At 42.4% G+C, this 12,286-nt stretch overlaps 1 protein-coding gene across 1 annotated transcript; it reads left to right on the top strand.

The window, feature by feature from the left end:
- The first annotated feature begins 2,721 nt into the window (after positions 1-2,721).
- On the top strand, positions 2,722-8,962 carry LOC110537880 (G protein-coupled receptor family C group 5 member C). Its single transcript, XM_090191387.1, has 5 exons — positions 2,722-3,748; positions 7,992-8,092; positions 8,222-8,344; positions 8,710-8,767; positions 8,874-8,962. Exons 1-5 carry the CDS (start codon positions 2,722-2,724, stop codon positions 8,960-8,962), a joined length of 1,398 nt encoding a protein of 465 aa, XP_090047513.1.
- Positions 8,963-12,286: the final 3,324 nt, after the last annotated feature.

Genomic DNA, 12,286 nt, shown 5'->3' with positions numbered 1-12,286 from the left:
GATATATGATGATGGTTAGATTAGTTTCCTACTCTTTGGCAGAATGACACAGAAGAAATAGGGTTGCAAATGTTCCTGAAATGTTCAGGTTTTACATGTAAAATGTAATAAAGTTGTCACAGACAGTTGACATTCTGACTGTATATGAGATCAGGAAAAAGGACACATAGCCCCAGGTATGAGCAAGGCTAAAGACAGCTCAATACAGGTGGTTATGATCAAATGTCTGGCATATTGAAAAATCTTGTTACAACTTCTACAATGGTGAGTGGAGGAGTCAAGCGCAGAGAGCAGGTAATTCAGTTCGTGGATATTTTATTCCATAGACTGTGGAGCCACGACATGCAAAACACCAGGGCGCATGAAACAACCCGTCCCAAAATACAACGGACTAAACTGTCTGGAAAAGATACTCTTTACACTCATACACCAGATAACAGAAAACAAGCCCGCACAAATACCCAGCAGGCCTAGTGCCCTTAAATAGCCTACAAACAAACACTGACTCAAAACAGGTGTACCCAATTACCCAATAAACAGAAACAAACGGAAAGGGAAGGGCAGCTAATAGGCCGGCGACGACCACCTGCCGAGCACCGCCCGAACAGGAAGAGGCACCATCTTTGGCGAGATTCGTGACAAATCTCAGTTAATCCTGTATCATAATCATCCACCAGGTGGCCCTGCAAAATGCTCACACCTTGCAAATCTATGGATTAGCCTAGTGTTCTATACCATATCATGACATTTTAAAAAGAGGGCTAAAGGCATGTTTCTTAATTGAATTAAGATATTTTAGGAGATTAAAATAAGTACTTAATAACATGCACATGTATCTTGTCCCAGTAGAATGTATCCCTTCATTCTATGTATGTTTGGTAGTTTACTAAAACATTCCCTATTTTATGTCTCAAACCCGAACAAAACCTGTAGCAGAGTTTGCTCAAGTGTAAGGGTGCTTTAGTTAAACAGGGGCTCCATTGGTGAGATTGAGCGAGAGAGAGGCATATTGGTGGGAAAATGTGTAAAACAATTATTGCATAATTGTTTGGGTTTTTGGATGTGCCGCCTACAGCCTCCCCATCTTTCCAAAATAGCGCTAGAGAACTTTTAAACTACACAACAATCCAAACGCACAGGTTGGGCCCCAGGGTACGTGCCCTGCGTGCCCATTTGGTAAACCGGCCCTGGTAGGCCGGTGATCATAGCAGAATGGGAGTGGGCAGAAAAAATACTGGCTCTGTTATCAAGAAGTCACACCGTCAAAATCTTTGCGAATTATTGGAGACGAACACTGACCACCAAAGGAAGACATTTGGACACGTAGAGCAAAATCTGTAAAATTGAGTGTAACTTGGCAGTATGTCTTTACGGATAGTTCTTTGTAGATTTGATAAACTATTTCAAGTCAAAACATATTGAAATCAATAGAAAATAAACACCGGATGCGAAAAGGAATTCGATTTTTCTGGATTAAATATCAATACAGGTTTGTAGTCTAAATTACCTGGATTATTCTGTCTGCTTTTGACGAGAAAGAGGAGCGGCGCGTATTCACATCATCATCCCTGTCGGCAGGTAATACACGGGCGTAGTAGAATGATAACCTTTACAACTCAGTTTCCAGTCATTTATCTATCATTCCTAATAGTATTACTCATTAATGAGTAGGCCCTCAAATAATAACGAGGCTATATGCTACTCCTCATTAGAATTAGGAACACAATTAAATACTTGTTAAGGAAATAATATTATTCAAATGGCATACTAGTGTTCTATGGAAGTTTAGTATTAATAGTATTCAGTTGATCAAATGGCTCATTATTGATTAATCAATACCATTCAAATAGGTTGTTTCTGTAGTTGAACTGCCTCAAATGGAGGCAGTTCAACGGGACAAATGTATTTAGCAGATGCTTTGGCCTGGCTGTCAGTCACCCATCCTTTATGTTAGACACACAAGTATTTATCTGTATCAGTGTGTTTGTCTTCCTTACCTGCTACATAGTTACTATGGCAATGCATTGGTTATTTTTAAATATAGGCTAGCTAGCCCCCTACTTGCCCATATATTCCATCTTGGCTGTACAGTACACTCTTCCCACTGGGCACAGATGTCAATTCAACCTCTATTACACGTTGGTTCAATGTAATTTCATTGAAATGACATGGAAACAACGTTTATTCATTCAATCAGTGTGCCCAGCAGGTTGCTTTCTGTTTAAGGGTCTCTTCTCACAAAGATTAGACCTGTAGACACACAGTCCTTGATAAGCTGAGCAGTGATCACTTTCAGTTGTGTGGGATTTGTTGGTCAGTGGTGACTCTGATCAGTGGTAGAATTATCCAGGAAACAGGTGTGTGTGTGGCACCTTCCATTACCTGGCTGGCGCCATGCGGGGGATGTAATCACTGTAAGGACTGAAGCCATTCTGATCCAGCCAGCCACTCTGTCATGTACCAGCTTATGTAAGACACACAGTGTTTCATGTAATATTGAATAGGTAGCACTAGGATTCAATATAACCTGTTGGAATCACTGAGAATATTCTGTATAACCTACAGGATGCAGTGACCAGGTTACTGCATGTAGCTAAGTGGTTACCATGCGATGGTTAAATATCACTATGAGTACCTGCCACCCCCAGTACTTGACTGATTCAATCATAATAAGGGATAAAGGGGGGCTCAGGCTTTAGATGTACTGAATGTGTGTTTCTGATGTGTGTGTCCCCCAGCAGTGCCATGGCAGCCCCCATCATCAACGTTCCTAAAGGCTGTGGCCCCTCCGTGGGCTCCCTGTACTTCAACCTGTGTGACTTGACTGCAGTGTGGGGCATCGTGGTGGAGTCACTGGCGGCTTTAGGCGTGGTGACGGCCTTCGTCCTCATCATCATCCTCATGGCCAGCCTTCCCTTCGTGACAGACAGGAAGAGGAAAGGTATGGTGGCCCTGCAGGCCAGCTTTCTGGTCTTCACCCTTGGCCTCTTTGGCCTCTCTTTTGCCTTTATCATGGGCCGGGACTTCACAAGCTGCACCGCGCGTCGCTTCCTGTTTGGTGTACTGTTTGCGGGTGGTCTTGCCTGCCTCCTGATGCATGGGCTGTGGCTGGTGCTCCTGAACCGGCAGGGCCAGGGCCCCCGGGGCTGGATGCTGTGTCTGGGGGCCCTGGCCTTCTGGCTGGTTGAGATCATCATCAATACAGAGTGGCTGATCATCACGGTGGAGAGGAGGCCAATGACAGCCAGTGGCAGCCCTGACATCTCCTGCAGTATCACCAACCAGGACTTTGTGATGGCTTTGATCTATGTCATGGCCCTGCTGCTGGGCGTGGTGCTGATGGCCGTGCCCTCGCTCACACACAAACACAAGGCCTGGCGGCGAGACGGAGCCTTCATCCTGGCCACCGGGGTCTGCTCCATGGCCGTCTGGGTGGCCTGGATCGTCATGTACATCCATGGGAACCAGGTGGCCGGGGACCCCAGCTGGGACGACCCCACCCTGGCCATTGCCCTGGTCAGCAATGCCTGGGTGTTCTTGGTCCTATACACCATCCCAGAAATATGCTCCCTCACCAAGGAGCAGGAGGAGGGGGATGAGCAGCCCAGCGATGGGGAACACATTATCTACCCAGTCAGGAGTTTGGTCTATGATAACATTCTGAAGGAGCAGAACACTGCAGCAGCAGCAGCCCATCAGAACATGTACATGGAGAACAAGGCCTTCTCCATGGACGAACCCAACACAGGTACAGTAGGAAGGCCCAGCCAACCATTCAATCAATCAATATCTGTGTTGTCCCATTTGGGAAATTTGTAGTGCAGTTTGGATAAAAACAACAAAATATACAAACTTTTAAAAAAGAGAGCGAGTAACGCCAGTGCCATCATAGCATCATGAATACATTTTTTCCATCCACTAGAAATATATTTAATGTAGGTTTAATCATTTGAATCTGTTCCATCTGATTTCCTGGAATATTTTCTGTTACATCGGTATCCATGTTTATTTATCACAGGGCTTAATCATTATCTAATAATACCATAATAGTATCAGTCTCTCACGCTCTTATCTTACTGATTTCCCCGTATTTCAACTTTCGTTACATAACGGGTCTACGCAGTAACACTGTTATTATGTATAGATTGGACAGAGATCAACTCAAAGCGGACAAGCAATGAATCTTGGTTAAATAGTTTTGCGCTCTTCTAGGTTTGATCTGTTCTGGTCCTAGCAATTATTCGCCCATTCTCACCCTACAGTAATGTAAATTATGTTATACAACGGGTGGGTCTAATCCTGAATGCTGATTGGTTAAAACCCCATTCCAGCCAGTGTCTATTCCACAAATTGCCACGGCTAAATCTATGATTTAAAATGCCTATTTACTCGGTTCCATCTGACTGCGTAATCCACTGTCTCATCAACCCAGACAGGCAAGTTATACACTTGATATCCACTATAAAAAGCATCTAGACAATATCTCACATTTCTTTTAGACAAACATTTCTTTTTTAACAGCAGGGATTTGTATAAACCTTGCTGTCTGTCTCTCCAACATTTGCAACATTGTTTCAATATTCAAATTAAATTTCCTGCTGTCCCATTGTAATGAACGTGTCAGGAGCTGGGACGAGACAGACATGCAGGCAGTGTTTCTCAGCCAGTCGATATTATGAATCAGCTGGCATAATTGGATATATACAAAAAAATGTCAGTTGAAAAAAGGTGAAACGAAACACAGCTAAATTGCAGTCTTTGCAGCTTCAGTTTAAGTACACCCATCCAGTACCGGGTCGTGCGTGAAAAGCCCAAGAGGCCACCCGTCTCTAAAATACTGGAAACGGAGTGCCTGGCACAGACAATAATACCACGCTCAAAGTTGCTTCAGTCACTCGTTTTGCCTATTCTAACGTTCAATCGAACAGTAACTAAACGACTCGATGCTTGTCTGCCTGCTTTATATAGCAAGCGACCGCAATGTTCGGAGTGAACCATTTTCGTGAATCGGGTGGTGTACCTAATAGACTGGACACTGAGTGTATATAAAACATTAAGAACACCTGCTCTTTCCATGACAGACTGTACAGGTGAATCCAGGTGAAAGATATGATCCCTGATGTCACTTGTTAAATCCTCTTTAATCAGTGTAGATGAATGTGAGGAGACGGGTTAAAGAACGATTTTTTAAGCCTTGAGACATGGATTGTGTATGTCTAATCAAATTGTATTGGTCACATACACATATTTAGCAGATGTTATTGTGGGTGCAACGAAATGCGTGTGTTCCTAGCTCCAACAGTGCAATAGTATCTAACAATACACACCAATGTTCCTAATGTTTGGTATACTCAGTGTATATCAGTAGTAGATATGGAGTAAGAAAAGTGTGGCCCTCTGTCGTCCCACGCCAGCTTAACCTGTTTGAGGATGCCATCTCCTGACTGACACGTTAAACCGCCTCTGGTTTCTGATGTAACACTCTGTTCTGTTTCCTGTTCACCTGCCCACTAAAACACACAGGAGAGCATGTGCCTTTCCACTGATCTCAGTCGTCAGACAACATAGGTGTGTTCCCCAAATTGCACCCTATTCCATACATAGTGCAGTACTTTTGACCTGGGCCCTGATCAAAAGAAGTACACTAGGGCTGCGTTTAAACAGGCAGCCCAATTCTGATATTTTTTTCACAAATTGTTCTTTTGACCAATCAGATCAACTGATGAGAAAACATTTGATGGAATTGGTCAAAAGTGAAAAACATATCAGAATTTGGCTGGTTGAAAAACACAGCCTATGTAGGGAATATGGGGGCATTTGGGAAACATACAATGTATCCTTTTTTTCTCTTCCCATTATTTATTTTGGTCTTTGCTGGGAAAATGGGGTTAGTGTTGGTTGGATTTCAGCGTATTTGCTCTAGAATTCTAAGTAACAATGTGTAGGGACTAGAATTCTCCATATTTTCTACTGGTTGGATCCATTTTTGTACATGTCTACCTACTACATACAGGTGTCTCTCTGGCCAGTAGGAGGGAATACCTATAACCGCATGAAAACAGCATAATTGGCTTTGTTTACTAATGTATGTAGACATGAAAGCTTTTAATAACATTTATATCACCTTTGACCTTTCCCCTCTACACAGCCTGGCCTGGGTGATCTCATACTGTATATTTGCCAACCTGGGCTAGAGAGGGAGAGAGTCCTTTTGTGATCTGAGCTGTACAGTATCAGTTATACTCTTGAAATTCATATGGAACAAATAGGAGATCTAGGCTGTGACTCAAATGGCACCCTATTCTCCTCTATGTGCCCAGGTCAAAAGTAGTATGCTATGTAGGAAATAGGGTGCCATTTGGGATGCAGTTTTACTATTCACATGGTAATGGAACACACAGAAAAGCTATTCTCCATCTAGGGTCAGTTTGACCTATTCTATGGTCAGGTTTACTTGTTCTGTTTGTAGAGCTTTACAGTACCTAATAGCATAATAACCTGTTATTTAAGAGACTGGCTGCCTAACAAATGGCACCTTATTTCCTGTATAGTGTAATAGTTTTGACCGGGGCTCTGGGGGTTCCATTTGACAGGACGAGGGGATGTGCGGGCTGGGTTGTGAACTTTGACCCCAGTAATTGTCTGTTTCTATCCTAATCCTCCCCTCCCACCACCACCACACACACACACCTACCTCTTTGGTTACGGTATTAAACAGGATGAAAATGTTGTGGTGATTGTGTAAGTTTGAAACACAGAAGTAATGATTGTGTGAATACTGTAAATTACAGTATATTATAAGGAAATACCCAGCTTGATGTGGACTGTAAATGGGTTACAATGAGCTGATCGACTGTCCTGTTCGGCTATAATTAAACACACATTTTTATGTTTCTGTTGCCCAGAGTGCAAATTAACCCATGCCATCTCTGTATTGAGGGCATGCTCTTGCATTTTATTTTACGGGCCTAATAATAAAGACGTCATTTAAATTGTAAAAATGTATTACCTTTTAATGTGGCATAATGTGCTGGGAATAACAACTGCCTTGTTCAGAGGCAGAACGACAGATTTTTACCTTGTCAGCTCGGGGATTCGATCTTGCAACCTTTCGGTTACTAGAAAAACGCTCTAGGCACTAGGCTACCAGCAAAGAAAACAAATATTTATAGAAAATAATAAAGCTAAATCAGTGGTCTACTACTTCTGGCCACAGATGGCATGGAGAACACCAGTAACCGTGTGTACCTGAAAAAAAAAACAATTAGCACTCTAAACAGCTGACTGACAAAAGCAAACAATGATAAATCAACGGATAAATTGAATGCATTGGAATAAAGGCATATGCTATTTTTTATCAAGGACACATGGCAAACAAAGGCGAAAATGAGGAAGTACAAAGGAAAATCTATGTATAAAAGGAGCTCAGCTGAAGCCGAAATTCAGCACTACTAAGTGGACAGCACCACCACATAGAAATAAATGGTTTAAACCATGTCAGAGAGGTGGGGGTGTTCATTTCATTGGAAGCTTTTATTTTAATATTTACCATTGCATTTTAAACAAATAGGTTCATGGTTCAATTAGCATTATTTAGGGGGAGCTGAGCCCCCCGGCTCCCCAGTATTTCGCACCATGATGTTGCCATAGAGACGGTGGCTCACGCATTCTCTTAAAATAATGTCAGATGTATCCGATAGTGATGTATGTGACATATCCAAATGGAATATTATATTATCTTTGTCTGTGACATGTACTTACCACAAGTGATAGAGTTGAAACTATAATTATTTATAATGAACTGGTAGTTTGTAACTTTAAGGGAGCTGGCCAGAAATGTAATCCCATTATTATAAAATCCCAGTGTGTATTTGATCATTCAGCCCTCAGCGATCCAAAGCAATTGAAGCACTTGCAGCTGAGTTTTGAAGTTTTAATTAATTTTAATTTCTTTCTTTCTTGCATTCTTCTCTCCCTCTTCTCCCTAGCAGCCAACAAGCCTGTATCTCCATACGGTGGTTATAGTGGTCAGCTCCGCAGCTGTGTGTACCAGCCCACAGAACTAGCTCTAATCACCAAGAGCCTGGCAAATGTGAGTGGGTTTTACCCAATACACTGACTTAAACACTCATATCATTATCACACTAGTGTTATTCTCCAAGAAATACATACCGAAACCAACCGTTTTTTAATTCTCTATGTGTGCGTGTCCTCTCTACAGAGGGACCAGTCCCATGAGACGGGCCTCCCCAGGGCCACGGCCCCCCCTCTAAACCAGAGCAGCAGCTCCCTGCCTCACTCTCTAGTGCCCCTACCCACCACAGGACTGTCCCCGGCAGTCAGTGTAAGCACTTCACTGCCATCATACACAACAGTATACGCATCCATGGTGTTTTTGCTGTCTTCTTTCCCTTTTTAAAACTACTGAGCCGAGCTGAGCTGTACTATGCTGGCCTGGTTATGCATCCAACAGTTTCTGGAAAAGTCAATGTGAAAAGAACATATCTGAGCCTGCACAGGACAGTTTGGGTTGGCACGACAGTGTGAAAAGTATATAAGTGGAAGGTGGAGGATTTCACATCTAATTCTTCTGCCTTGTCTTTCTCAGGGAAATGGTGTGTATAAGAAGCCTCTGTGGTGAATCTATGCTACGCTACTACAACCTGGTTCCTGTTCTTCACTCTCCCCCTATTCTACTCTGTGCCCTAGTTTTCCCTGCAGCCCCAAAACCCAGAGCCTTTGACCACTGTAGAGGCCAGGCTGTTCTGTACATACAGTAGGGCTGGAGGGAGCCAGTGTCAGAGGAGAGGCCACAGTCTTGGTGCTGTGCACCCAGAACAAGTGTGTCTCTCATCTCCCTGTGTCTCATCCAGACTGTCCCAGTGGCAGTACTAGCCACCCTCCACCTACCCATCTCCCAAGCCAGCACTCCCCACCCCCGGGCCACAACCCCATGCACTGATGGGAGATCCAACCAACACAGCAACACACAGCAGTGTGGCCAGAGTGAATGGACAACAAGGCAAAAGGAATTTGTTGCACAGCCATAAAAACCTTTCAGTCTAAGCCCTGTAAAAAATCTAAAGGAAGTTTGTTCTGAAGTGTCTGTCCTATATATAAGAAATACTTCAAAAACAGTTTTTTACATGACCACTTATTTTTTGGAACTAAACTCCATATATACTTCCATTCATTTGGTACTGGGGGACCTTCAGACGAGTCCTGTGAAAGCCTCTGGGCATCCTAGAGCAAATGTACAGTGGCTTGCGAAGTATTCACGATTTTTCCTATTTTATTGCCTTACAACCTGGAATTAAAATAGATTTTTCGGGGGTTTGTTTCATCTGATTTACACAACAACATTTGAAGATGTAAATTCATTTATATTGTGAAACAAACAAGAAATAAGACAAAAAAAACTGAACTTGAGCGTGCATAACTATTCACTGTTCAAAAGTCAATACTTTGTAGAACCACCTTTTGCAACAATTACAGCTGCAAGTCTCTTGGGGTACGTCTTTATAAGCTTGGCACATCTAGGCACTGGGATTTTTGCTAATTCTTCAATGCAAAACTGCTCCAGATCCTTCAAGTTGGATGGGTTCCGCTGGTGTACAGCAATTTTTAAGTTATACCACAGATTCTCAATTGGATGGAGGTCTGGGCTTTGACTTGGCCATTCCAAGACATTTAAATGTTTCCCCTTAAAACACTTGAGTGTTGCTTTAGCAGTATGCTTAGGGTCATTGTCCTGCTGGAAGGTGAACCACTGTCCCTGTCTCAAATCTCTGGAAGACTGAAACAGGTTTCCCTCAAGAATTTCCCTGTATTTAGCGCCATCCATCATTCCTTCAATTCTGACCAGTTTCCCAGTCCCTGCTGATGGAAAAACATCCTCATAGCATGATGCTGCCACCACCATGCTTCACTGTGGGGATGGTGTTCTTGGGGTGACGAGAGGTGTTGGGTTTGTGCCAGACATAGCGTTTTCCTTGATGGACAAAAAGCTAAATTTTAGGTCTCATCTGATCAGAGTAACTTATTCCATATGTTTGGGGAGTCTCCCACATGCCTTTTGGCGAACACCAAACGTGTTTGCTTATTTTTCTTCTTTAATCAATGGCTTTTTTTCTGGCCACTCTTCTATAAAGCCCAGCTCTGTGGAGCGTACGGCTTAAAGTGATCCTATGGACAGATAACCCTGAAGGAGATGCAAAGCGCCACAGTGGAGATTGGGGTATCTTTGGTATCTTTGTTGCCTCTCTGATTAATGCCCTCCTTGCCTGGTCTGTGAGTTTTGGTGGGCGGCCCTCTCTTGGCAGGTTTGTTGTTGTGCCATATTCTTTCAATTTTTTAATAATGGATTTAATGGTGCTCAGTGGGATGTTCAAAGTTTCGGATATTTTTTCTATAACCCAACCCTGATCTGTACTTCTCCACAACTTTGTCCCTGACCTGTTTGGAGAGCTCCTTGGTCTTGGTGGTGCCCCTTGTTTAGTGGTGTTGCAGACTCTGGGGCCTTTCAGAACAGGTGTATATACTCATAGCAAAGGGGGTGAATACATATGCATGCACCACTTTTCCATTTTTTATTTTTAAGAATTTTTTGAAACAAGTAATTTTTTAAATTTCACTTCACCAATTGGACTATTTTGTGTATGTCCATTACATGAAATCCAAATAAATTACAGGTTGTAATGCAACAAAATAGGAAAAACGCCAAGGAGGATGAATACTTTTGCAAGGCACTGTGCGACTGACATGTACGTGTTCGTGAGAGACTCACCTTTCCACAGAGGGGTTATTAGTGTGTAGCTCAAACCTTTTGGACGCTATAGACAGAAATTGGCAGATCGGCTATAACTACTTCAGATAAGTCCCATGACGCTTGTGGGGGTCGTAGAGCAAAACGGAGACCACCATCGTGTTCATGAGAGTCTCAACCTTTATAATAGTTTGTAGGCCAAACCGTTTGGATGCTACAGACAATGTTGTGTTTCGGGATATCTCATGGTCTGACAAACATCACTCTGTCGCCTTTCACCGCAAGTGCGACATCGGCTGATGTGGGGGATTGAGACGCATCCAATGCAAGATATCTCTAGCTTAAAAACGGACAGATTTTTATTGGGATTTTTTTATTCTAATTTGATTTCCTTTGGGGTGCAAAAATTACATTTAGGGGGTTAAATTAATGTGACTATGAGAATCACATTATAATGAAGAGAAAGGGAAGGCGAGACATGGACAGAGACAGGATAGATTCTTTCACGTTGTCTGTTCTTATCTTACGCTTACCTGTTTTATCAGCATCCACCTTCACCCCTGACCCCTAAGCCTAGTGTGTTTCGTTTCTGTTCTCTCTGGGATCACTGCTGTCCTGTTATAGTCGACAGACTTTCACAGGAGGGCAATGAGTCTCCTTTTAGTTCTGTTATATTGGACAGGGAATGGAGGTAAGGGTTTCAAACAAGTTTATCAACAAACCAGGGCTTTTAAGCTGCATTTCCGCCATGTTTTGGGGGGACCAATCAAATCAGATCTTTTCACAGCAGCACGGTTTGGTCAAAATACCAATTAGTGAAAAAAATATAATTGGGGTGGATGTCTAAACACAGTGATATTGTTTAAGAAACTGGTCTTACACTGTATTTCTATGTTTTTTAAAACACCAAGGCACTGATGTATACACTTCATATAAGTCTTTACATATTTTGGAAATTATTATCATTTATTGTATTTTCACCTTGAGAACTTTAAATGTGTATACAGGACGGTATATATTCTCCCTCTAGTTTGATTTGTCACATGTATCTACTGTAAATTGTTATTTTATTGGTTATGAATTCCTCCCTCAATGGGAACTTGTTTGGGTGCTTCTGTGTTTACACTTTACTGTTCAGAAGTGTAATAACTAAATCTGTTAAAATGATTAACCATATCAGCCATAATATAAAATATTTCTAACTTGTCATTTTCTGTCAATAGAAACATTAAACATTAAATAAATAATTAAATCACACTACACGTCTTGTTTGATATCATCCCTTGGATAAAACGGTCAAGGTGGAAATAGCTCCAATACAGTACCTGGAAAAGAGGCAGATACTGTAGATAGTGTAGTAGGGAACATCGCAAGAGGAAGTGTCCTGAGAATGAAAATACACCTCTGAGGAGTTATTTACATACACAGCTCTGATAAGCTTCGTTGCCTGCTGGGGCCCCCGACATGGATGTGTGTGTGTGCATGGGCATCAGTGTTCCTGATTCACACACAAGCACATGC

This window comes from Oncorhynchus mykiss, chromosome 12 (assembly GCF_057628025.1).
Source record: "Oncorhynchus mykiss isolate SJ-2025 chromosome 12, ASM5762802v1, whole genome shotgun sequence".
NCBI classification, from domain to species: Eukaryota; Metazoa; Chordata; class Actinopteri; order Salmoniformes; family Salmonidae; genus Oncorhynchus; species Oncorhynchus mykiss.
The sequence above is the reverse complement of the archived record's forward strand: the minus strand, read 5'-3'. Positions and strand labels throughout refer to the sequence as shown.

What these genes read in the sequence shown, in the direction of transcription:
- LOC110537880 (XM_090191387.1), top strand. Translation starts at nt 2,722, where the DNA reads ATGTGTGTGTCCCCCAGCAGTGCCATGGCAGCCCCCATCATCAACGTT. An exon ending in CATGGACGAACCCAACACAG is followed by an intron (nt 3,749 to 7,991) that starts GTACAGTAGGAA and finishes TCTCCCTAGCAG; the next exon opens with CCAACAAGCCTGTATCTCCA. An exon ending in TCACCAAGAGCCTGGCAAAT is followed by an intron (nt 8,093 to 8,221) that starts GTGAGTGGGTTT and finishes TCCTCTCTACAG; the next exon opens with AGGGACCAGTCCCATGAGAC.